Source organism: Rhamphochromis longiceps, linkage group LG3, assembly GCF_057381845.1.
Source record: "Rhamphochromis longiceps isolate RC_006_pf linkage group LG3, R_longiceps_female_GT1.1, whole genome shotgun sequence".
NCBI classification, from domain to species: Eukaryota; Metazoa; Chordata; class Actinopteri; order Cichliformes; family Cichlidae; genus Rhamphochromis; species Rhamphochromis longiceps.
The window spans coordinates 58,587,612-58,613,750 of record NC_140559.1 but is presented as its reverse complement, the minus strand read 5'-3'; the positions used below and the strand labels follow the sequence as shown (position 1 = coordinate 58,613,750).

Below are 26,139 nucleotides of genomic sequence, written 5' to 3'. Positions count from 1 at the left end.
GCCTTTCCTCACCAACATGCTCTGCCGTGTTGTACTATTTGATTCTGATACTACTACTACCACTACTACTAATTCAATCGCGTTTTATACACTACAAAATAAATAAAATATACGACTGTGTTTGCTACTTAAACGGTTACGGTTGAATAACCAAGCGATGAGTAACCTTCTGTTTGATAGGGGTTTAAAAAAAACTGTCCTTGCTCTCCTATGCATTTTTCACCTTTAACTTCAACTCAACCGAACTATATTATGTCGTCAAACGCTTTAATAAACACGATTGGCCATCTGCGAGAGTGGGTCTTTTTACTTGTCAGTGATTGGTGCGAATTCCACGCTGCTGACAGCAGGGTTGTACGTCCCGTCAGCGTGTTTTACAAGGAGGTTTGAACTGCACAGCTAATTATTCTGAAAATGGCGAGCTGGTGTGTACGAGCAGTTAGACAGAGCTACTCTTTTGTAGCTTCGCCTGCGCTAACAAGGTAAGGAGTATTTATTGGTGAGTTACGTCCCCTAACATGGGCGTTTTTACAGTAACGACAGGCTTTCATTGGTCAGGTGATGGCTAGCAGAGTTAGCTTTTGTAGGGTTAAATAGTCCCCACAGTTATCATTAACGTGAAAATCCAGATCAAAGAAACGCTTAAATACGTATGTTTGGTAATATAGTGGGTCAAACTGAAGCCCAATCACCGTATAGGTGTGTAATCCCTAGAAACTGGAGGATGATGACATAACCTGACGTATCCTGAAAGTAGTCCATGCTACAGTAAATATCCAGGGGTCTGTTACACACGCTGTTGTGGACGTGGGATTTTTAAAGTTGTATTTATTTGATCTCTTTAATGTACTACACCGTCTTCTGTGTTTCTATGTGGGACTTGACGAAATGCGTATGGACCAAACTAATTTCATATATGTAGATACCTTCCTTACACAAGCCCCTCTTGTGTAACTATAACTTCGTGTTACATTAAATAATGTAATGTCAAGATTAGCGTCAGGTCTCCAAACTTTCCTCGTGGCTAGAGAAAGATGCACATATCCCGCGAAATGGGCTGTTGCAATGAGTTTAACAAAATAAGGCTGACATATATGATATACTAGGCATTTATCATTGAGTGGCAGAAATTCTAAGTTGATCCTCTACCAGTTGAATTGATATTTAATGTCTTATGTATTTAGTACACCTATACAATGACTTTAAATGGCTTGCTGAAGAATATTAAAATTGTGTTCATATGGGGACACTGAATGTGTCATTTTCACACCCTTGTATGCTATGAGGAAACATTTGTATTAGCTCTTTTTCAGGTTTCTGTTATCAAAGTGCTTAGAGTAACACAAGTTATGGACTAAGAAATATTTTAGCACTGTACATCAAAGTGCTTTGGCCACGTCCAATAAAGTCTCTGTGGTGCATATATGGTGTAAATCTTGCTAAAATTTAAGTGTCCTTGCCACCCAGGGGGTCTCCACGATTGTTGTGCATGGCCACCCAGCAGAAGAATGGCCACGGGTCAGAGGAGGAGGCTGAGAAGCCAGAACCAAGCCCAACAGAGAAATCCCTAATGGAGGAGAAAACCCAGCTGGAGGATCAGCTCAAGGACATGACAGTAAGTCAGTGTGGGCTGCAGATCAGCCTCCAGTTCAGTGGTTACCAAAGTTACACTGACCTGGTATAAACATTACCATGTCGATACCTTTTTCTGTACTTCAGCTTTTGTCAAGTTAGCTGTTCTTTGTGAAGTTACTGTTCTTCACAGAGCAGCACATACATTTATAATCTATCACTCAAAATAAAAGGCTTGGATTCTCCAGTGGGCATGTGATTAAAGTATTTGGCCCTTTTGAGTTCAAATGAGTTTTAGTCTTAGTGATAGAACATTATAGCCTTTATAAAGGGGCTTAACAAATGTAAGTGCAGTTTTTAATCAGCAGTTTGTTTCCACCTTTGTTTCCAGGAAAAGTACAAGAGGGCATTGGCAGACACAGAGAACCTCAGGACGAGAACTCAGAAGATGATAGAGGACGCTAAATTATATGGTAAGGGCTTGTTTCCATTTAGGCTTTGAGTTTGCACCTGTGGACGCTGGATCTGTTGGTGCAAGCCACTGCCTCGATGTCGTTTCAGCTGGTTCAATACCCTTTGGCTTTGGTTTTTGTAACCTCACACACTTTGTTGCTGCTGTTGCAGCCAGGTTGAAGACATGAGCACATGAACATAGCAATAGTTTGAGACTTTCTATGAGCGGAAAAAGGGATTTCTCTGCTTCTGGTTTTGACAACTTCTCTTCCTTCACCAATGCTGATGTGGAGGTTTTGTCTAAATGGAGATTCTTATCAGTCATCACTGCAGCACCTATTTACACCCTTATCACTAGTATAAACCATCAATGTGCAATGCGGTGAGTAAACAGGTGCACATGATGCACTGTTAGGTTGTAAGGCTAAAATGATTTGCTGTTGCATGTTCCTACCACAAGATGTCAGAAGAGGTCAACTTTAGCCTTGTTAGAAAAAGGATTTTCTTATGTGGTTTAATCCAGTTGTTTTTGTATAGTGACATCATATCTTTTAGACTTTGGTATATGTTGCTAGGTTATACTCAAAATGACTCAAGAAAATGCTGAGTAGTTTAAAAATGATACAAGGTTAGAGTTGATTGTTGATAGAAAAATGCAATATAATTGAAGGTGTAACCTGAATAATTATCCAACATCTTACCCTCACTTAGGGATCCAGAGCTTCTGCAAGGACCTGCTGGAAGTTGCAGACATTTTAGAGAAGGCCACAGAGAGCGTGCCCAAGGAGGAGGTGACAAGCCAGAACCCTCACCTGAAGAACCTGTACGACGGCCTGGTGATGACCGAGGTCCAGATCCAGAAGGTGTTCACCAAGCACGGCCTCATCAAGCTCAACCCAGATGGCCAGAAATTTGACCCCTATGAGCATGAGGCCCTATTCCACGCCCCTGTCGAGGGTAAAGAGCCTGGCACTGTTGCTGTAGTGACCAAAGTGGGCTACAAGCTTCATGGTCGTACCCTCAGACCAGCTTTGGTGGGTGTAGCCAAAGCTCTCTAGAACTGACACTGTAAGTCTGTAACAGAGCGGGATTAGTATTTCTTTCCTGACTGTTGGTTGACCTCAGGCTCAGCAGACTGCTCAAGGCACCCTACCATCATCTTCTCACGTCTGTCCACACTTCCCCTTCCTAAGGTGCCTCAAAGAGAAGGGGAGCCCAGCTGAACTTTGTATCTGGACAGTGTCCAACAGTTTTTAACAGATACACCATGTATCGCACAGGATTTTTTTTTTTCTTCATTAGTCATGCAAGTTGTGATCTTTGTCTTTTGATCAAGGAAACAAGGACAGGTATTCATATACATAGTTCTCAGAACTATAAATGATAAGAAAAAGTATGAAGTGAGATCGTGAACCCCTGCTTGCAAGACTTTTTGGGCAGAGATGAGGTATAAAATATGTTCACAAAGTGGTTAATGTTGTTATCATTCCAGACTTCATTGTAAAATGCTCATATTAATAACCATATATTAGAATAATAATTAATTTCATTTTGTGAGAAAGTGAAAGAACAGCACAACAGGAAATGATAGGAAGGTTGACATTTGCACTGTGCTGATAGCAGCTTTCTATCAGCCCTGTTAAAGTAATCCTGGTATTGTGGATGTGATCAGGTGGGGTAAGCCAACTTCAGCCAGTGTAACATCTCTCCCAGAGTTGTGGTGGACTGTGATGTGAGAGCTTTATCTGTCCAGTAGAAGAATTCTGTATATGGACCTTTTTGTCCAAATTGTCATTGCATCCAAATAAACTGGTCAATTTTGAAATCCTTATTGTGGTAGTGTTTGGCTTTTACACACATCTTTAATGGACTGCATTTTAATGAAAGGTGCAGGTAGCTCATGCAACCAGTTCAGAGTCCCTAATCAGTTTACATCTGTAATTAATTAATTATTATTATTTTCTCTCAAGGATATAATTAGCAGTTGTGTCCATTCTAATATCTAATGCATTTATAACTCCAGAACTGACCTTAGGTTTCTTTAATACCAGAGTAAGCTTGTAAAGCTGTCTGTACTTTTATTTGTTCCATAAACTAACTAAAAGATGTATATGCTTCCCAGATCTGAAAAGTAGGTCACTGTGGAAGTCCCTTAAAGCTTTGTTTCCCGTGGCCAGCAGGGGGAAGTTCTGGTTCCACAAAGCACTGTAAAGAAGTCATGCTTGTGACTTACTTTAGTTACAAAATTCAAGGTTTCAGCTGCTAATTTCTCATATGATTAAATATCACTTCATTTTTTTTAAATGTGCAAAATAAACATCATGTATGCAGACATAGCAAGATGTGCTTCATTGTGGGAATGACAGTCTTCCCCAGCTTCTGAGTCAGAGCCACCCTTTTTCTCATTGTGTGTACATTTTCAGATCACCAGAATGGGAATGCCCTAGGGCAGGGGTATCCAACTCCAGGCCTCAAAGGCTGCTGTCCTGCAGGTTTTACATCTCACCCTGGGTCAACACACCTGAATCAAATGATTAGTTCATTACCAGGCCTCTGGAGGACTTCAAGACATGTTGAGGAGGTCATTTAGTCATTTAAATCAGCTGTGTTGGATGAAGTACACATCTAAAATCTGCAGGACAGGATGATTACAGTAAAAAATAAAAAAAAATTTCCTTAAGAAACTTATTTTTCTTCCTTTTCAGTTTAATAATAATATTAATAATGGATTGCATTTATATAGCGCGTTTAGTTTTAATTCTTACATTTTTTATTGCGTGGTTGACACGTTACTACAGTTGTCCATTCTATTCTTGCTTTCTCATATCAAGTCTCCTTTTCCAGTGAAAGGGATCATTGAAACTTCTGTCACCTCATTTATATTCTGCCCTGGTGTGGACGTTCGGTCAGCTATACAAGTAACAAACCCTCTCTTTGTGACTCAAACAATTCTGGCATTTTGTGCTAGTTTTTGAAAGATCACATTTACACTGAAACACGACCACTTAGAATGATAAAGTATTTGCACTTTTAATACATCTCCACAGATACTTTGTCATTTTCAACAACAAAGTAACAGAACAGCAAAACAACTCAACATAATGAGACGGGCAACAAGATTTAGGACAGCTCGACAGCATGCCACGACTAGAACCAAAACCTCTTCTTCTTTGCGATTCCAAAAACTTTTTTTTTTTAATTACAAAAAGCTATAAAAATTTCATGACATAAAATACTGTACATTTCACAGGTCAGCATAGTTCTCCCCTCCCCTAAAATTTATCTTATAAAGATATTTACATTTGGTAATGTAAAGTCAGCAAATCCCCCTTACAAAAAGTATTTTCCCCAATGAGAACAAAAATTCTTCAGTTTCCACATTTTCGATGGAGACTTTAATATCAAAACACACCATTTTGGAACAATCTAGAACAGTTAGTTGCACGTGCAAACCTGAAAAAAAGAAAAAGTGACAATTAAAGAAAAATGACCAGTTGGTTTCAGCATCACCTTCGAAAAACATTCTGGGCCAGAGGCTCTGAAAAATGCTTATTATATCATTTTGCAAAATCAACAGAACACTCATCTAACGTTCAACCAGCATCTTCTGGAAACCCACTACAGCCAATGAACACATTCAAATCCAGTAGGAACATGTTAGCTAAGGGTTACAACAATGTACAGGAGTGGACCCGAAAACAATATCCATGACCTAAAGAAATCTGCTTGAATGAAAAATTTTCAGTGTTTTCTGCATACTTTAAATAAGAGGGACTATTTCCTGCTGCAGATCGATACACATTTGGTACTCTAGCTGGTTACAGGCGGACAATGTACGTTGGACTGTTTGTACTCATCAGTGCAACAGACACACTATTTGTGTGATACACTGACTGATTGTCAGGGTCTTTTCATAAGACTTTGTTGACAATCAAAAAAATCAGCTGTAGCATTTAGCATAATGAAGCTCCTTTGGCCACGAATGTTGTTAACATGTAAGTGAAATTTAACACCCTGCACAAATGATCCTCAAGCTTAGACCGGAACCTTACAATCTTAGACGCTACATTGTAATAAACAAAACAACGCAACGCTCCACGTTTAAAGCGACACTACAAAAACAATGCCCTGCATGACTTTCCCCGCTCCATCCAGGAAGCTAAATTTTAGTCAGCTACAGACAAAGAAAAGAAGAGAATGTGAATCTAGACATTTTCCAGCACAGGTAACACCCACACTACCTCTTGTCCTTCTAATTCTTTTGTTTTTAAACGTACTCCTGCTTCAGCTGTGAGACAACTAATTTTCAGCTTGGGTCGCCAAAAAACGTAATACAAAAGAAAATAATGCCACACAGTGCCACTGTTATGCTTCTACTTTTAGCCAATGTAAAAAGTGAAGTGAAAGCATATTGATAGGCTGCACATCAGCCTTGTTGGGCAGCTGTAAATGTGGTCAGCTATAAGACTATTGAACCTTAAACCTTAAGTTGCAACGTTGTGATGATGTATTAGCTCTGTGTACTCACTCGGTAAACAGCAGTCTTGTACTTTTAAAGTCCTATCATCTGTAGTACAGCACGTGGACTGTAAAATATTTAAAGTTTTAAAGCTGAACCCACACTTTCCTCAGGACAAACTAAAAGGAATACAACAGTTATTGGTGGGTTGCTGACGCAGTCAATCAAATCGCTCCACTTACCTTTTCTACAACATAGAAGGTTGAATGAAAATATTCTTTTTAAATATAGAAAATACTTCACGCTGAGACTTTAGGGGCTTTAAAACAAATGTAAGCCATACATAATTTTAACTTAAATTTGTTTAAAAAAAATATTTAAACAGGATCTTTTTAAATTAGCTATCAAACAAAAATACATTCTGAGTTGGACTTTTTACAGGTTAAAAATAAGCCTGGCAGTGCCCTCTGGTGGACAGAGTGTGACTGGCGTTGACTATGATCTCTTCTTTGGCATTTCTTGTCATTTTTTTCAAACCTGCGGTGACACTGCTGATATTAGCCTTAGTGGATTTTTAAGGGTCATGTTTAGGAATAAGAAAAGATTCCAATATTGATATACTGGTCAATATTTGTTTAATATAAATATACACATATAAATTCTTTATGTTAGTTACATTACAAAAGGGACAATAACGGGTGTCGTTTTTTGTTTTGCTTCGCTTTAATTATCCAGCAATGTATTTCTCAAACTAGTTTCTACTCTGCTACATGTACTGGGAGTATTGTATGGAATGGATGTTGGAGCACACTCTCCTGCAAAAACTCTAAATTAAATTTCTGCATCGATATTTGGTAAAATAAATTTGGGGGAAGATATACAGCAATCAGCCACCTGCAGCAGGTCAAGCTCTAGCTAATCTAAGTAAGCAGTGATAGGCTAGCAATGACATCCACCGAAAGGTATGGGTAGGAATGAAGTCGAAGGGACCTGTGGAAACTCATCTTTTTTGTATTCATTATTGTACTCGGCATTTGGTGCAAACTGCAAACTCTGATAGGCCGATAATGACTGTAAACTTCAGCGAGCCCGCTCTAACTAATATTAGGCTATCTAATTAAGTTTGCGCTAAAACCAGCCAGGTTATGGGCAAACCCTGGTTTTTGGAGCTTTTTTCTTTGTGTTTTTTCCCCAATCACCTTATTTTGCAGCCACCAATGGGATAAGAGTTTATCATCAAATCCAATTTTGTTATTTACTTTTCTTTTCAGCATGAAGGTTGTTTGTCCTGTCGCCAGTTGCATTCATTACATTATTTCTACCTTCAGTGTACCTGCTGTAACAACACCAAAACAGCTCTGTAATACCTGCAAGTGTTAACACTGCAGTTATTATTTTGTCAAAATATTTAGAATAGAAAGTACTGTAACCCACACAGCTGTATTAATCCCCTGTTCCTTTCCTAATGCAAAAATATAGGCAGTTTTGTTCCTTGCCCTTATATGAAAATATTTTTTTCTCCAGTTGGGCATCTTATTTCTTTTCAATGTACATATTTACAAGGTCACTCCTGAAAAAAAAAATGGTGAAAACCAGTAGTTTTTCCTGCCTCCAGCGCTTATAGCTTATCTGTTTATAATTTCCTGAGCAACGATGGACTGCTAAGAGGTGTCTCGGGATATCCAGCCACTTTCTGTGAGGAAGGTGAGAATGCGCTTCTTAAGAACCTTATCCAGGTAGCTGGGCATTCGGCTCTTGGCGGGAATGCCCTGCCTTTTCTGCAGGTGATCTTTGATGATGATGGTTTTGACAGTCAGGTAGCGTGCCGGGCTGAGGTTGAGAGAGTTGCACAGCACCTTCTCCCTGTCTGACAGCAGCTCGAAGCCTGTCAGATTCTCAATGGCAGCGAACTCACCATCTTTGCCCTCTTCTTTGATCCCACCTCCAACCCCTAGTCCTCCAGCAACGCCTCCTCCTCCTCCAGCTCCACCCCCGAGCCCCATCCCAGAACCAAGCCCTCCTCCTCCCGAGCTGCCCCGCTTTGAGGTGACCACACTTTTGTTCTCCTTGCGTTTCTCCCGTTTGTGGCGTGCTGCTTCGTATTCCGCAGACTCCTCCAGGCGTGTGATGCCGTTTCGGCGGTAGCGCTGGAGCTCGCGCACCTTGGCCCTCAGCACTCGCTCTTTATGCATGTTCTCAAAGAACTCTTCAAACTCCCGATGGGCCATGAACTGGCAAAGCGCTCGCAGCCTCACCCGCTGCTCCTTCTCTTCCTTGGTGATTTTTCTTTTAGGTGTACTTGGGAGAGGACCTGCTCCCGATGCCGTCATGGATCCTGATCCGACTGCACCACCACCAGCCCCTGTCCCACTCACGCCAGCTGCACTTCCTACGACTCCCAACATCCCTGTTTTGTCCTTCTCCTTGTCCTTCTTATCTCGGCCCAAAAATGAAGGCACCAGGTTGTAGTCACGAGCGATGTTCTTACGCCGCTGGCGTTCTCTGAGCTTACGCACATACATGTCCACATGGGCGCGCTTCATTTCAATTTCCACGTCCTCATCATCGTAGTTGACACACAGTCCACTGATGAGCTTCTCCGCGTCCTGGTCATACTCAATCTCATAGTCGTCACGTAGTGGCATGTAGCCCAGCTGCTGTTGCTCCACCAAGCTGATATCCAGCGGAGGGAGCGGAGTGGTCAGGCTGGGCGACAGGGGCCCTCCGCTCGGGCAGGTGTGGTCGGTCACCCGGTTTGGAATACTGTCAGGGATACAGGCCTTCCCCAGGTTTCCATGGATGTACATGGTGACATAATGTTCCATAACTTCCTGAGGAGTCCGGGATGCTCCAACATGATCGGCCATGTCCTCCTGAAAGGTCACAAAAAGGAAGTTGTTACTAAGAGGACACCTACACCATTATATTTTTTCTATGTTATACTAGAAGATGAAAAAGTGATGCTCAAACAATCTGTTTAGCTGTTCAAGAGAAAATGGTTTAGAATGCTCATCATTGATATTTAAATATTCATATTTTCTGCTTTTCAATTTTGGGTTATTTCACCATGAAATATTTGAAAATGTACATTTTCTGATGCATTATAGGGGTGCATAATTTTATCTAAAAACTTCCAAGTAAGTCAAACTTAATATAATTTATTTTACACAGACAAATATTCTAATATGCTACACATAAGCCACATGCACTTTGTAATTGACTGTAAATGGGGCTTTGGAGGTGAAGTGTAACTGGTCCACATATACTTAAGAGGAGTCTGTACATTAACAGATGTCTGTGCATTTTTTCTGATTTTACACTTGAGTAAATTAAACATCACTTGGTGGTGGTTGGTTTGTACAACAAGATAACTGCATATCTGTAACATGTCCAGCAAACCTTTCGTGACACTATTCCACTCTTAAATGTTAGCCTTGGTTTTTGGCCCTTTGACCCCTGGGATAGGCTTCAACCCTCTCCTGACCTTGAGATGGATAAGTTGATAACAAAATAGATTGATACGCTTTTGCATTATGAAAAATGAGATTTAATTACAGTTACATTACTTTGCTTTTTGTGTTTACACAGAACTATTCTTTATTTTCCCTTTCCTTGTCTTCTGACTTTGTTTCAGGGGGCGCTAAAGCAGATCTTCCGCCTCCATCTCCCCCTCTCCCTATAGTCACACCAACCCTCTGCATACCCTCCATCACTACATCCACAAGCATCTCTGTGGTCTTTCTTGTGCTGTTTTCTTTTTTTTTGTGCTAATAGAGTAGGCACTAAAAAGCACTGTGACTCAAGGATTCGTGGGATATTATGGAAAAAATGTAACATTTGTGTATATTCCATTAGTCCGATATCAAAATAGTTGGTCTTTGGTACACATTTAATTCAGAGGTTGATACACTTTACATGTTTCTTTAATATGCTGCATTGTAACACAAGTTTCAGGTTAGGTTTCAGTTAATAAGGAGTTAATTACTACTTACTACATAACAATATAGTTTTTCCTTACTTATTTGCTTCCTGTTTTGCCCCTTGTTGTTTTGTGACTCGGAGCAATACAATTATTGAGTGATAATTACGATTATTTTTCCTTTTTATGCGACGTGTTGTTGACATTCCACGTTTCTTAAAGTAAATTGTAACACTATTCTCAAATCTATTTTATTCAGGCTTTTCTTCTGTTTTTAACGTCTCGAAAATTATGTAAAACGATAACAACGAAAATAAGAAGAAAAAAAATCTTTTTTTTATCTTAAAGGTCATTAGCGTTATTCTTATATTACCGCTACAAGCCCACTGCTCTTGTTTTTTCTTTTCTTTTCTAAGCACTAGACACAACGCAACTCCTATGAGTTTGTATAGAAAGCTCTAAAGGTCAGAAAAATAACTTAAAAAGTGATGTACCCAGTTTCCAAATCCATACTGCTCGATAGCATCGAGTAGCGACTGCTCTTCCCTGCTGGTCCACCCTCCTTCTGCCTCTGTACCCCAGAGAGAGAACCGACCGCCGTCGACCTGCTGGTAGCCGTGCCATCTCCGGTGATTACCGATTTCGGCGCCCGCTGAGAAGCACTCTGGGCACAGCTCGATATCAGGGCACTCGGTGCAGCGAAGCCGCAGGTTTGTAACATCTGCAAGGCAGTTAACGCAGTACTTCTTCCCCAAGTCGGCCATCTTGCCTGGCGTCTGCTTCTTGTTGTTGGAGGCAAACCTTCGCGCCTGCGTACAGCGAGCCTCGCAGCGCGAGCTACTCACATCCTGCTTATAAATATTAATGAGAATGGGTCAGGGCTCCTGTGATTGGCTCTTCTGCTTAGTTTCCAGGACAACCGAAACAAAACGAACAGTTTCATTGACCACAGAACTGCACGAGCCTTACCTCTGTATACAAAGTAAATATTATTAAAAATGGACAAAGAGGCGGGAGAGGGAGAAAATAAGGTAAGAATTCACAGTGACAGAGACACAGAGGAGAATTTTATTACTGTTAGTGGGGATAAAAATGAAGCAGTCTCAGCTGAAATGCCCACATCAGACCCTGAAGAAAAGCACTGTGACAGCGGGAAAGTCACAGAAGAGTTCTCTACTGAAGAGGCCGCCACTTTTGAACCAGAAGCCAAAAGTGAAGATGAGCTCTGCACTGAGTTTGATGTGATGATTAAAGTCAAAGAACAGCCACTGTGCCACGAAGAAAGTGTAGTTTCTGAGATGAACAGCACTTACCACGATGACGCTCTGAAGCTACATCCTGAGACTCAGGACACGGAGATCTCCAGCCCTCCACACCACGAAGATGAAGAGGCTGAAAAAGAGGGAGCCACATCTGCATGTGCACAAAAACTAAACATAAAGTACAAAGAATATAGACAGCTCCTCCAGGAGGTGTGCAACGAGCGAGATAAGGCCAGGCATAACAGCAGCCAGCTGCAGATGAAACTGGCACAATACTTCAAGAAGGCTGGGGACAGTGTCCAGCTGGAGGGTGAGAAGCCTGTGTCAGAGCACCTGCAGGAGTACGAGAGGTACATCAACACCCTGACTGACCTGAAGCAGCAGCTCCGTGCTGAATCAGAGGCAGCCCAGCGTCAGGCAGAGGACCTGAGGCTACAGTCCCAGGAGCAGCTGGGCAAGGTTGGTGTTGTTTTAAGGGATTGTGTTTTTTACATTAAAGCACAGTTTTACATCCCATATTCACATCTGCAGTAGCACAATAACAATTAAACTTCCAGTCTATTAAAGCTTCAGTCTCTCTCGGTATCTGGTAGGTCATAGATGATGTGATTTATTGTTGTTTGGTTTAACTCCAATGTTCATAAAAACTGAAAGAAATCAGATGGGTCTGATTTCATTAAAAATTCTGTCTCTGTTTTTTTATGCTTTCAGACAGAATCCTTTTCGACTACTATTCAACAGGTCAAGTGTCGTTTACTAATCAGTAGTTGTTTCACACTTCATTGTTCCCCACTCAATCTTTATCTGCATCCCACTTCTGTTACCAGCGTTGGGCCTGGAGGGGGCAAATACTGGCTATAATTTAGTGGAAATTTACTGAAAGCCCCAATCAGAACCTTTAGATACATCTGCATCTAAAGGACAAAGGTCACTCTTTCAAGGATGCTACTGTTTACATTTTGGTTCTAAAGAGGAGTGAAAGAAATCATCTGTGTCCAACTGTTATTAACAACCCTCTTTGAACAGAGGAGGTGGCTTACGACTCCAACTGTTTGCCATCTATAATCCATTTTTGAGATACCTTCCCAAGCACCACATGATAGTTTGAGGTAATATCTCCCAATGGTTTCATCCAAACCTCTGCAGATATCACACACACACGTTTTCACACCTTAGCTCATGTGGTGAGCCACATAATCAAGGGCTTAAATACTTCTGACTCTCCATCTTTGATCTTAGAACTCAAGAAGCTTATCGAATGAGAGCTGAATCATCTTCAACAAACTTAAAGAAGTCCAGTCGCTTTTTTAGTCGCAAGCACTTGACAGTTGGAAAGAAACACACTCTGCCCTAAAGCGGGTTTTATAACTTCTGCCTTCATGACTCTACTGGTGTTGCTGTGGCATAACTTTTGTCATCGGACAGGACGCACAGGTAACCTTGACTCCGAATCTTAACCCTTAAACAAGCCAGAAGGATTGTAAAAAACTGAAACCTTTAACCTTTCATCAATCAGGTGGTCTAAAAATTGCTAAGACTTTAATCACTCACTCCTGTTGCTTGTAAGTTGGATTTTCCAGAAAGCTGGATTCTGTCTGTTCTGCAAAGACACATTTTCAACAGGCACATTTAGGTCCACTTTTAAAAATAACAACAATGTGATATAAAGTGTTTATGTGACTAAATACATTGTAGATTTAAAAGAAAAAGAAAAAAACTTTAGTTAACTGAAGAAAGCCACAGTTTCTGTCAGGAACTGGAGTTTCATTTTACACTTTAAATGTAAATCCTAAAAAAATTAAAAAACAAAAAACGCTGATGCTGATTGCCATGGAGGCATTATTTTACATGTCTTTGAACCTACTTTAGGCTCCATCACTGACTTGATGACTTGTTTAACAGCTTCACACTTCTTTGTTTGGACACCAAACCCACAACACCTTTTAGGAAGAAACTTGTTATGTAAATTATGATTCACAGTCTACACCATAAGGCCTCTTCTTACAGGCCAAACAGAACAATAGCTGCACTTATTACAGTCCCGAGAGATCAAAGTCATTTATTTTCCATGAGATTAGATTTGCTACAACTTTACTGCCATTGTTGAGAGTAGATGTGCAGAGAAAGCTGCTTCTTTCTGAAATCTTCAGTCATTCCTCAGCCTGTATTTAAAAAGGAGCCTAAATTACAACAACAGAGGATTAATTAAATCGATGATCTTTTGTCACCTGAAATTGATGTACTTAAGGTACAAGAAAGAAGAGCCAAAAACATTTTCAGTTGCTCACAAATATGAGCACAGTTCTGCCCCCGTTCTTGCTGTTCACAGTAACACCCACTGCAATGTATCTGCAAGATAGGCGGACAAATGAGGAAAAGAGAGCAGCTTTGATTCTGTCTTCACAGGGGCACACTTATCTTTTCTTGAGACTGTTTTTAATGTAGCCTATACAGGCTCCTGTTCATTAGTGTTGTCCTTAATTTTAAATATGAATTCAATGTTAAAAGCACAAACAAAAGTAAGTAGATTTTAAAATCACAGTTTTGATATGGCAAAATTTTCCAGTTTCCAGTCATTGTGGATCAAAATGATTGAAAGACTTACAACCCTAATTAAGTTGATAACACTTACAATTGTGTTATTTTTGTAATTGTGTGTGTTGGAGAATTCTGTCCACAACAAAAATACGACTTTAATGGAATGAGTACAGTGCTCTGTAAGGGCAAAAGGTGATATATTTCAGTTCAGCAGTCCGATTAGCTGCATTTGAACCTGAAATCCATCTATTTGTTTGTTTGTGTTTGTTGGCTTCAATTTCACTTCAAACATGGGTGAACTAGACACACAGACGTTAGCACAGTACATGCATGAAACAGTAAATCATTTTTTATGTATTCATTTTCTTATCATTATTTTTGCATGTTTAGAAAAAGGGAAAAGCTTTTATATGATACCTCAGTCTCTGCAGGGAAAATGGGCACAAGTGAGCCACACATGCACACTTGCAGGGAAGCTGGATGGATGTGCAGTGCATACTGAACTGTGCAGACACAGTGGAAGCTGTGGAAGATGCACAAAGACCGCTTGTTAAATATAATTTGAAACTAAGTAGAAATCTGCTGTCATTTTAATAAAAAATACACTGAAAATACAGTGACTGTACATATAGCCCTGTTATTAAAATTATTTAGCAAACTGTTAATGCACTCAAAAACTGTCTCATCTTCATCCTCAGGTGGAAGATGAATGGCGAGCACTGATGGCACTGAAACAGGATACAGCTGTGAAGATGCTAAGCAGACGCCTGGGTAAAGAAGCAGCTCGGGCCAAAGTGGAGGCGTCTCTGCGAGCTGAACAGCTTCGGCAGGATGAGCTGATCAAACTGCGGCTGAAGCACATCAAGTTGAATATGAAGATTTGCAAGCTGGAGGCAGAGCTCCGCCGTGGGGAGGAACATGACAGGGACCCCATACAGATCCAGTTTGAGCAGCTGCAGGCTGAGAAGCTAGAGCAGAAAAAACAAGCCGAAAAGCAGCACGAGGGATCAGTAAAGCTGCAGAAGAAGATCAGCAGTAGCTTGGAGGTATGCTGACAAATCCATGGATACAGATTGCTTCTCATTTCTTTCATTATGAGCAATAGCAGTGATATTTGTTGTCCCTCTTGTATCAGTGCCTGTCACATATAAAGGAGAAGCTGCGCTGGTGCCAGATGGAGGTCAAGGCGAAGAGAGAGCAACTGACTGAGGTGGAGGCCGTGGTGGCTGGGAAGAGGGACCACCTAACCAGGGTCAAGCAAGAAAACAGTCGCCTGCACAGACAAAACCTGAGGTTGAAGGAGCAGCGTGGGCTGCTGGGCAACAGGGTCCTGCTGCAGGACTTTGAGGATACTGTGAATGCCTCTGACCAACTGGAGGAACAACTAGAACATCTGAAGTGCCGGGAAGCCGAGATCCTCTTCAGCTGTGGCGGGTGGAAGAGTCAATAATGACTAAAACTTTATCTCAGGTTTCAAAAAGCTGTGGAAAAAATGAGAAAATAACACATTTAGCTGACAAGGAGCTACCAGGAATGAGAACGAGCACTAGCCCTTACAGTTTGATTCAGTGTAGTGTCTCACTGTAAACTAAGCCTGCGTGCAGTAAAACTTGGAAAACCATAATCTGCATAAGAAGTCATGGTCGGGATTCCATGCATCCTCTCAAAAAAGATTATCATCTTAGATAAGGTGACTCAGACATGTTGAATGCAATCTTAAAAACATTGATAGAAATAAAGATACATTTTTGTGGACTTTTTGTTATTTTTATATGAAAATTTACTTGCTTTAAAAAGAAAAAAATTAATTTAATTGAATTTTACAAAGAAAACATAAAAGCGGTTAATACTTTCACCTCACAAATAGAAGGTTGTATATTTATAGCTCCCGGCTGGCTTCAGCTTCTGTGTGGGAATAATTAGGTGATCCTGAATTGCCTGTAGGTGAAGATGTGAGAGCGACTGGTTCTCTGTCTCAGTGTCTACTTTGCCACAGCTGGAACAGTCTCTGCCGAATCAAAGTTTCATACTTTTTACATGTCACCTTGATGTCTTTGTTAGACTTTCTAGCCAGAAGGTTTGTGTTCAAATTTTTTTTATATGTTTTTCCTTGGAATAAAATTAAATAACCAAAACATTCATGATCGATTAAAAAAAAATACAACATAGACAACAAAGATGAGTCAGTCTCACAGCCTCTATGTGTATACATAAGATAAGATAAGATAACCTTTATTAGTCCCACGCGTGGGAAATTTGTTTTATTACAGCAGCGGACAGTGCAAAATTACATGGAAAAATTAAAAGTAAAAACACTGGAATAACAATACATTTATTTATGGATTATAAAGACAAGAAGACTTTGTCAGCAATTGTATGAAATCCAATATTTAGAAACCCAGAAGCTCAGAAGATTCTGGAGTTTTGATGAATCAGTCTCTAACACTGCAAGTTTACACTTAATGTAAAAGACCTGGTGTCACAGCGAGAGTTACATGATGCTGATGGGACACTGAGGTGACTCTTTTAATCTTCCGGCACTGAACATTCTTTGGGTCAGTCTTTTTTTTTAAAGATAGAATCATCCCAGTACGTGCACATCTCTATAGGGTAAACCTTAAAACTGTAACTTAACACAAAATACATTTCAATGAGGACCACATTTATTTCATTTGTTTGGAAGCTCCTTGTCCTTCCATATACATGTAAAAACCATGAGCTCTCCACCCTTTCTGCATACACTGAGAGCCTGAAGCATGGAAAACAGCACCAAGAGCCAGTGCAGAACAGAGTAGGCTTCACAGATAAGACAATGATTAAATCAGGAACAGCAGAAACTGTGTATAAAGCAGCGGTCCCCAACCTTTTTTGCGCCACGAACCGGTTTATGCCCGACATTATTTTCACGGACCGGCCTTTAAGGTGTCGCGGATAAATACAACAAAATAAAACTAGTACCGGTACCGAAAAACAGAAGATTTATTCATAACGCACGTGAAAAGACCCAGGAAAACCAAGTTAAAGATAAAAACGATAACAAAATAACGCTGAAAACCGATAAAAACCCTGAAAACCATACATTTCACACACTGTAAAAAAATATTCCGTAGAAAAACAGAAAATGTCCTGGTAATTTTCTGCCAGTACATTTTCTGTTTTTTTACGGAGGTTTGACGGACCTTTCTGTAAATGATAAAACGGAAAATTCTGTAGATTTACAGTATACTCTCTGTACTATTTACGGACATTTCCTTCAGCTATAAAACAGAAAATTCCGTTTATTCACAGTATATTTTCTGTATCATTAACTGATATTTTCCGTTAATAGAAAAATTGAAATTTCTGTTTATATTACTATTTCCAAGCACTTCTTTTCACTGTAACTCATTAAATATAGTTCTTTATATCCTTAAACGTACATTTCTATGCAATTACAACCTAGTACACCATGTACTCAAAAATTCATAAATTAAAACTTAAATTAATTTGTGCTTCGTACACAACAACATTGGTACAATTAATGTTAAATATTCTTTTATTCTCCTTAACTCAAACACTATAATTAAATATAATGACAGCATCCATCTTGTCATAAAACTACTAAACAGCTGATACATGAACAAAATAACTCACAAGCTTTCAAATTTGAGCATTTTTATTTCCTTGAAATCAGGTTGCCCTCATGTAAATGTGTTTATTTACATTCATTCAAGTGGCTACCAAGTGTTTTCTTCAAACAGGACACCTGACAAACAAAAAATGTCATATTTAACGACATGTTCACATTTAATAATATCCAGAGTACCTTTTAGTTAGAATCACTGCCTTGTGGTAGTTTTGCCTCAGCCAAATGGTTAAGGTGTGGTTTACATCCATCTCTGTCCACTTATGATACAGTATACACATGTAGTCAGTTATAGCCAAACACCTTTGATTACTGAATTGCATTCACTTCATTAATGAAGTGAATGTAATTCACATTTGTGTGAACATTTGTCTGAGATTAACTCTTTGGGCTCTTTACCTTACAATATAACATACTTGAGTCAAAATTTGTTGACTGTTTAAGTGGTGCCACATGAATACAACTGAACAGATCTAAAGAAGATGTTCCTGAACTTTGGGTTTATTCGAACAGGACTGATGGATAACCACAGGACTTTTCCCCATATGATAACTACAACACATAATAAATTAAGACAGATTACTGTCCCAAACTTAAAGATAAAAGTGTATTTACGGGACTTGTTTTGTCAGTGAGGAGCAAAGTACAATTAGAAGTGCTTGTTCTGATGAAAAGTTAAACTGTAAACAGCAGCATAGTGAATAAGGATCTGTGTCCACGAATCCTCAGCAGTGACAACACTTAAACATCATAGTTCAAAATCCTTAATGCACACCTTTTTCTCCACGGTGTTCAAATTCTCTAAGCTGGTTAAGTAGAGGAAAAAGTCTGACATATTTCATGACCATTAAATGTTAGACAAGGCTCTGAAAACGAGGTTACAGTTACAAACAAAAACCTCTGCTTGTGCGCACAGACCCTAAATCACAACAAATAAGACAATAGTAAGACAAATTACTACAAAGTCTTGTTACCGCTCTTCATATAACAGTGTGACAAAGTCCTGAATGCAGCCTGCATGTTAGTACATCAAGGTCCATCTGAGCTTTAAGTAAAATACACTCAGCTTTTCCTTGGATTTTAAGAGTTGCTCAGTTCATACAGGAACTGCAGCAGTCGGGATTAACGTGTCGCTGTGTTGCTCCTCCAAGTCAGCCATTGAGACTAGTCGCAATTTATTCTGAGGAAAAAAAGAGAAACAACAAGACATTTTTAAAAAGTTTGTATTTTTATAATTTTTTTTTACCTAGAGCATAAACAACATAAACAAAAAAAGGATTAGGGCTGTGCGATATGACGATATATATCAGATTACGATATAAAAATGTCTATCGTTTCATATTATACACTATTCTTTGTTTTGTGGTGTTGCAAAATAAACTGTTTACGGCAATATTTTTTTCATGGTTTTGATGGTCACTGTAGTTGCTATATTATTTCTTAAAGTTCTCTCCTTCTCTTATACTTAAAATAACCACACTATGGACGGACAAGTGACTGTTTTTACGCGTACTTTCGTTACCAACAATGAGGATAAAACCATCGTGTGGCTCCGCCGTCCGCTTGTTTATTTTCCACATAAACCTTTCACAATAAAGCTCAAGTTTCTGTTGAGACTTTTCAAACTAAACTGAAATGATATACATTATTCTCAAACATAAAATTTCAGAATATGCATCAAACAAATGACCTCAAATAAAAACATCAAGTAACTATAAATGGCGCTTACAGTCACCACGCAGATGAAGGCACAGAGAATACCAGCATGGCCAGCAAGGATGAGGCAGAACCAGAAGGACCAGTCAAAAGAAATCGAGGACCTTATTGTTAAATGAGGGGCTACCTCTGTAGCATGGACATGGTTTGGTTATGAAAAGTCTGACACGCCCCAGAAAACTGTACTATGCAAATTATGCCACAAACTGGTCCCCACCACCACTCGAACACGACAAACCTCCTTAACCACCTACACAAGAATCACATGAAAGAGTTTCGAGAGAGTTTACGAATGAAAAGCAAAAAAGAGTCGTCAGGTGCTCAAAATAATCCTTAGACTCAAACGTTAGAACAGGCTTTTCCTTGCAGCACGCCGTCTAATAAATACTCAGAAAGAAAATGGCGGCCATTTAAACTCATGTCTAAAAATGTATATAGTTTCATGCATCGGTCAAAACACTCGACTCCTGGTACACGACGCCCAACTGAAAACATTTCACATAAGTCGAGTTGCCCGAGAATCACAGAATTTACAGAAAATGCACTATTTTGTGATATATATCGTTATCAGGAGAGATACGTCTTATATTGGGATATGAGACTTTGGTCATATCACGCAGCCCTACAAAGGATTATAATTCGCGTAGAGTTGCATACACATAACACCATTCTGTTGCAACAAAAGCAGTTTATAATTAAAGTAACATACATACCTTGAAAAACTAAATCAACCACAACATTAAACTCACCTTGTGTTTGTAGAGAAGGTGATCAGGGTTTTTCTTCATTTCCTGAGACCAGCTGCTCTGGATCATCACCAGCTTGTATCTTCATCTTTTTTTTCACTCGGGGAAGTCTTTCCTTTTCTTGGCCATTGCTCTGCACTGGAAAACCAAAGTGTGTGATCAAAGGTGAAATAAGGGATATTTTTCCACTGCAGGACTTAAAGTGCTTCAAGTAGTGATAGCTGTTGATCCATTTCTCAAATAATCTGTAAGGATCTGGATTTTTAAGAAAGATACAAATATCTCTGCTTATATTTGGCTAAAAGCTTGATATAGACAAGGCATATAGAGCCCCTGCACACCAGCACTGCGCTTACATTATAGTTCAATCAAGAAATAGTTATTATTGATTTATTATTGAATTTTTTTAGTAATAATTTTTAGTATTTAATCACACTAGCACAGTGGGGTGACAAAAATATTCCACATACAAGAAATGCTGCTCAGCATTTCATAAATTACATTTTCAACAAATGTTGGAGTAAAAACACAGTTACAGGGAAAATGTGTCTGTCTGTAAATATTAACTAAACATTTCTATGTGCTACAAAATAGACATACTGTAATTGTAAATGTGCTGAGGTGAAACTATACTTTCAATAATTTTACCACTACAGTCTGTTAACCACCGAAATAATCTATGCTGGTCAGCTAGCTAAAAGTCTTTACTTTAGCAGCCCAAATCAGAGGCTAACATTAGCATTTGCTAGCGTCAGCCAGGAAGGTCTGAGGCTTAAACTAGGGTTAGTGTAACTTTGCCTGAAACCCTTTAAAGTGTACAGTAGAGCCAACTGTAAAACACAGGTATTGATACAGTACTTATTAGAGTCCTAGAATAATTTCTAGAACCATGAAGTTCTCACTTTCCCAGTTATCCACATCGCTGACTTTCGCTAATTAGCTAGTTAGCAGTCACAGCTGTGTAATACCCAGAGAGACACAGACAGCTAACTATAATATTTATGAAAACTGGTTCAGCCACTGAAGGGCAAAACTGGTGGTATCACAGTAAAAATTATTTTAACATTAATTAACATAAAGCTTAAGTCATGTTAAACCTAAATAACAATTATTTTAAAAAATGAGTCAGCAAAATATTCCTGACTTGTCTGGAGACAGCCGAAACCAGTTAACAAATAAATTAACAATTCTTTCTAAATAAAAACATGGAGTCTTTTGAAAAACATTATTTTAATAAAACGAAACATGAGTTTTAATACTTACCACAGAAATTTGAAGGCAGTTTCTCCAACTTCAGAATCCAAAATCCAGATGAAGCCTGAAAGAAGCCTAATGGCTGCTCTTGCGCTTACTTTTCCCTCCTTTTCAGGTTCTTTTTCCCACAATGCATTGCAGTAGTTGAGAAATACAGAAAAATACCTGTAAATGACTAATACGGAAAATTCCTTCACGTTTATACAGTAGATTGTACTGTATTTTTACGGATTTTTTTTACAGTGCACCTGAGCCTCAACTCTCGTGGCCCGGTACCAAACGACTCATGGACCGGTACCGGTCCGAGGCCCGGGGGTTGGTATAAAGGACATAGTTAGATGTGGATTGCTAAGCGGCATGCAGGTGCACAGCAACTGTGGGCAGGCTAAAGCAGCTTAAATAACGCACCCTATTGACAACTGCATGGATAGAAGGATATCAGTTGATACATTATTTTTTGTGTGGCTGGCAGTTTATAACAACCAAGAGTTGGTTCAAGAGTTGACAGTTCATCTTGTAATTGGAAGGTTGCCGGTTCAAGCCCCGGCTCCGATAGTCTCAGTCATTGTGTCTTTGGGCAAGACACTCCACCCGTTGCCTACTGGTGGTGGTCAGAGGGCCCGGTGGCGCCAGTGTCCGGCAGCCTTGCCTCTGTCAGTTTACCCCAGGGCAGCTGTTGCTACAATGTAGCTAGCCATCACCAGTGTGTGAATGTGTGTGTGAACTGGTGGATGACTGAATGTAGTGTAAAGCGCTTTGGGGTCCTTAGGGACTAAGTAATGCGCTATACAAATACAGGCCATTTACCATTTATAACCAAAGCCTTTTATTTTAGAAAAAGTATATAATCAGGGCTCTAGAGTGCGACCAATTTGGTCGCAAATTTTTCAAATGTGCGACTAAAAAGAAACTAAGTAAGTCTCCATGTGGTCAACAACAGGCACACATTATGACCCTATCGTAGTCTAAACCAATCAGAGATAGTCAGGGGCGGGACTTTAGAGGAAACACAAATTTAGAGGATCATCATTTAGCCTGGAGAAATAGTTTGCTGCTTTATAAGAAAGCCCTCCCCAAAGCCAGAACATCTTACTATTCGTCACTGATTGAAGAAAATAAGAACAACCCCAGGTTTCTCTTCAGCACTGTAGCCAGGCTGACAAAAAGTCAGAGCTCTTTTGAGCCAACCATCCCTTTAACGTTAACTAGTAATGACTTCATGAACTTCTTCACAAATAAAATTTTTATCATTAGAGAAAAAATTACCAATAATCATCCCACAGATGTAATATTATCTACAGCTACTCTTAGTACCATTGATGTTAAGTTAGACTCTTTTTCTCCAATTGATCTTTCTGAGTTAACTTCAATAATTACTTCCTCCAAGCCATCAACGTGTCTTTTAGACCCCATTCCTACAAAACTGCTCAAAGAAGTCCTGCCATTAATTAATTCTTCAATCTTAAATATGATCAACCTATCTCTAATAATCGGCTATGTACCACAGGCCTTCAAGCTGGCTGTAGTTACACCTTTACTCAAAAAGACCCAGCAAAAAACAAGCAGCAAAAATCCTTGAAAGAGTAGATGTCAAACAGCTAATGAGAAGCTCCTCCAAGAGAAAAGGGAACAAGAAAGCAAACAAAAAGAAATGGATTCCAATCTTCAGAGCATCAAGCAACAAAATGAAAGCTTGCAAGGAAAGCTCGATGAAGCTCTGCGACAAAATAAAGCAATCCTTCAAGAGAAAGAGCAGCTGGACAGAAAGCAGGGAGACATGGAGTGCCAACTCCAGCTCATGGAGGGAAACGACAGGATGCTGCAGGTAAAGTTCAATGAGACACTGCACAAATATCAAGACCTGCTTCAAGAAAGAGAACAGCTGGTCAGTAAGCAGAGAGAAGAAAAACTTCTTCTCCAGGAGTTTGAGAAGAACAACCAAAACCTGCAAGAACTTTACAACAAACTGAAGTTCAAAGCATCTGAGCTGGAAGGAGAAAATGAAAAACTACAAAAACAGGAGGTAACATCTAAAGTGCTGACAGAAAGGTTGGAAGAAAAACAAGCCGAAAAAGAAGAAGTGGTGAAAAAATGCAACAAGCTGCAGAAGCAAAACACCGAAACAATCGAGGAGCTGATCCTCATCCTTGAGAAAAAGCAGAAAAAGAAAAAACGCTTCTGCTTCTTCTCGAGGAAGAACACTCCTTCTCTCACTACTGCCAATGTCACCTCTTCTTCCCCCACCTCTATTCCAGCTTAATTCTCCCCCCCCCCTTAACTACTAACACCTCTCCCATCTCCCTCCCCTCTCTTCACAGTCACCCCCCAACCAGTCCCGACAGTTGACTGCCCCCTCTAGAGCCTGGTTCTGTCATAGGTTTCTTCCTTTAATTTTAAAGGGAGTTTTTCCTATCCACTGTCGCCTAGTGCTTGCTCGGAGGGGATTGTTGGGGTTTTCTCTCCTCTCTCCCTTTACATCCCACCCACCTTCTCTTTTTTCTTAATAATTGAACAATTAAAAACAATTGGCTGCTAATTAAATGTGTCAAATCAATGTCTTTATTCAAGAATACAAGAAATGGGTAATAGCTGCATGTGTGTTTGTGTGTGTGCATAATATGCATACTTTACGTGTTGGATCCAAATCCCACAAGGACTTAAATAAAACAAGAAGACAAACAAAAACAAATATTTCTCTCCCTTCCCAGGTCAGGAATCAGGATGAGGAAGAAATGAGGTCAGATCAGTGCAGGTTTTTGCACTACTGACAGAAAGTTTCTGCTGATTAAAAAAAAGTATGTCGATATTTCTGAAATACATTTGCAAACAAATAACTTTGACAACTTGTGTTTTTTTCATAAAAGAAAAAAGAAAAATCAGAGAGCAGAGCTGGTAAAACAGCTTAGCTCCGCAGGTTACAGGAGATCAGATGCCAAATACTTTTCATGACAGTCTTCGTTATTGCATAAATCTCCCCTTTTATCATTGATCAGTAAATCACTGCATATACATTCATCTAACCGTTATAATTTCATGAGTAAAGATTCTCAGATGACTGAATGGCGGTTTTAATAAATGTTGAACTTTATTGTGATTTCTATTTTTAGAATCAATAGCACACATTTTGATTTAGTTTTGCAAGCTGCTGATTTCACACAGATCCACTGCCCAAACGTGCCTTTGAGTTTTTCATCATTTAACAAGAATAGGCTCAGGCAATCATTGTGTAATTAGGCTTTGCAAAATCCTGCTCCTCACATACAAGGTCTTAAATAATCAGGCCCCATCTTATCTTAATGACCTTGTAGTACCATATCACCCTATTAGAGCACTTTGCTCTCACTCTGCAGACTTACTTGTTGTTCCTAGAGTATTTAAAAGTAGAATGGGAGGCAGAGCCTTCAGTTTTCAGGCCCCTCTTCTGTGGAACCAGCTTCCAGTTTGGATTCGGGAGACAGACACTATCTCTATTTTTAAGATTAGGCTTCAAACTTTCCTTTTTGCTAAAGCATATAGTTAGGGCTGGACCAGGTGACCCTGAATCCTCCTTTAGTTATGCTGCAATAGACGTAGGCTGCCGGAGATTCCCATGATGCATTGAGTTTTTCCTTTCCAGTCACCTTTCTCACTCACTATGTGTTAATAGACCTCTCTGCATTGAATCACATCTGTTATTAGACTCTGTCTCTCTTCCACAGCATGTCTTTGTCCTGTTTTTCTTCTCTCGCCCCAACCGGTCGCAGCAGATGGCCCCGCCCCTCCCTGAGCCTGATTCTGCCGGAGGTTTCTTCCTGTTAAAAGGGAGTTTTTCCCTTCCCACTGTCGCCAAAGTGCTTGCTCATAGGGGGTCATATGATTGTTGGGTTTTTCTCTGTATCTATGAAGCGCCTTGAGGCGACTTATGTTGTGATTTGGCGCTATATAAATAAAATTGAATTGAATTGAATGTGTAATAAATATATTGAAATGTAAGTAAACTTAGTGTAGAGGAACTTAAATGACTGCAGTCTTTGGGCACCGTCGATCAGTAATGTAATATGAGCTGATTAAACCTGGTTTAATTCTGCCACGATAGAACCTGCTGCACGTGTAAACATTCAAATGTATAAACATGTAAATATCAAAAACCGTAACCACCAAATGGGTGCATAACTAGTTCTAAAACCCTTGTAACCCTTTGTGTATCAAATTACATTTAAATTTACTTCTACACTTTACATTTTTTTCCCCCTGTCACATAAAAAACTTCCTCATTTCCCTACAGAAAAGGAGAAGGAACATGCTGCAAGTATTGGGACAAAACAACAACAACAGCAAAACCCATAACAAGTTCAGTTCAAAACATATTCCTTGAGGTATCTGGGAGGCACAACTTGACATCTCCCACATCGCCGTGAAAAACCAGATAATCAGTGAGGAGAGGACAATGTCTGATTGGTGTATCACCACATGGCCAGAGGAGGAAGCTGTTACAGTCTCAGACCCAGGAGAAGGGGACAAAGGAGAGTGGGAATGGGGTCGTGACTGATTTAGAGGTGGTGCCTGATAGGTCTGTCTAGCACAGGCCTATTGCTGGAGCGCCAAGACAATTCTAC

General features: G+C 39.7%; 3 protein-coding genes and 1 long non-coding RNA gene across 4 annotated transcripts; 2 read left to right on the top strand and 2 right to left on the bottom strand.

Annotated features, from left to right (window-relative positions):
• The first annotated feature begins 322 nt into the window (after window positions 1–322).
• On the top strand, window positions 323–3,856 carry grpel1 (GrpE-like 1, mitochondrial). The gene is made up of 4 exons (XM_085400485.1): window positions 323–482; window positions 1,468–1,615; window positions 1,964–2,045; window positions 2,737–3,856. Exons 1-4 carry the CDS (start codon window positions 415–417, stop codon window positions 3,081–3,083), a joined length of 645 nt encoding a protein of 214 aa, XP_085256611.1. The 5' UTR covers window positions 323–414; the 3' UTR covers window positions 3,084–3,856.
• A 3,198-nt stretch (window positions 3,857–7,054) lies between these two features.
• Window positions 7,055–11,183, bottom strand: tada2b (transcriptional adaptor 2B). The gene is made up of 2 exons (XM_085400483.1): window positions 10,898–11,183; window positions 7,055–9,357 (listed from the first exon to the last, which is right to left on the bottom strand). Exons 1-2 carry the CDS (start codon window positions 11,165–11,167, stop codon window positions 8,146–8,148), a joined length of 1,482 nt encoding a protein of 493 aa, XP_085256609.1. The 5' UTR covers window positions 11,168–11,183; the 3' UTR covers window positions 7,055–8,145.
• Window positions 11,166–15,950, top strand: cfap184 (cilia and flagella associated protein 184). Its single transcript, XM_085400484.1, has 3 exons — window positions 11,166–12,124; window positions 14,902–15,249; window positions 15,339–15,950. Exons 1-3 carry the CDS (start codon window positions 11,402–11,404, stop codon window positions 15,651–15,653), a joined length of 1,386 nt encoding a protein of 461 aa, XP_085256610.1. The 5' UTR covers window positions 11,166–11,401; the 3' UTR covers window positions 15,654–15,950.
• A 3,028-nt stretch (window positions 15,951–18,978) lies between these two features.
• LOC146675467 (uncharacterized) lies at window positions 18,979–21,785 on the bottom strand. The gene is made up of 3 exons (XR_014910669.1): window positions 21,554–21,785; window positions 20,294–20,428; window positions 18,979–19,008 (listed from the first exon to the last, which is right to left on the bottom strand). It is a non-coding gene; the product is annotated as an uncharacterized LOC146675467 (long non-coding RNA).
• Between the last annotated feature and the right edge of the window lie 4,354 nt (window positions 21,786–26,139).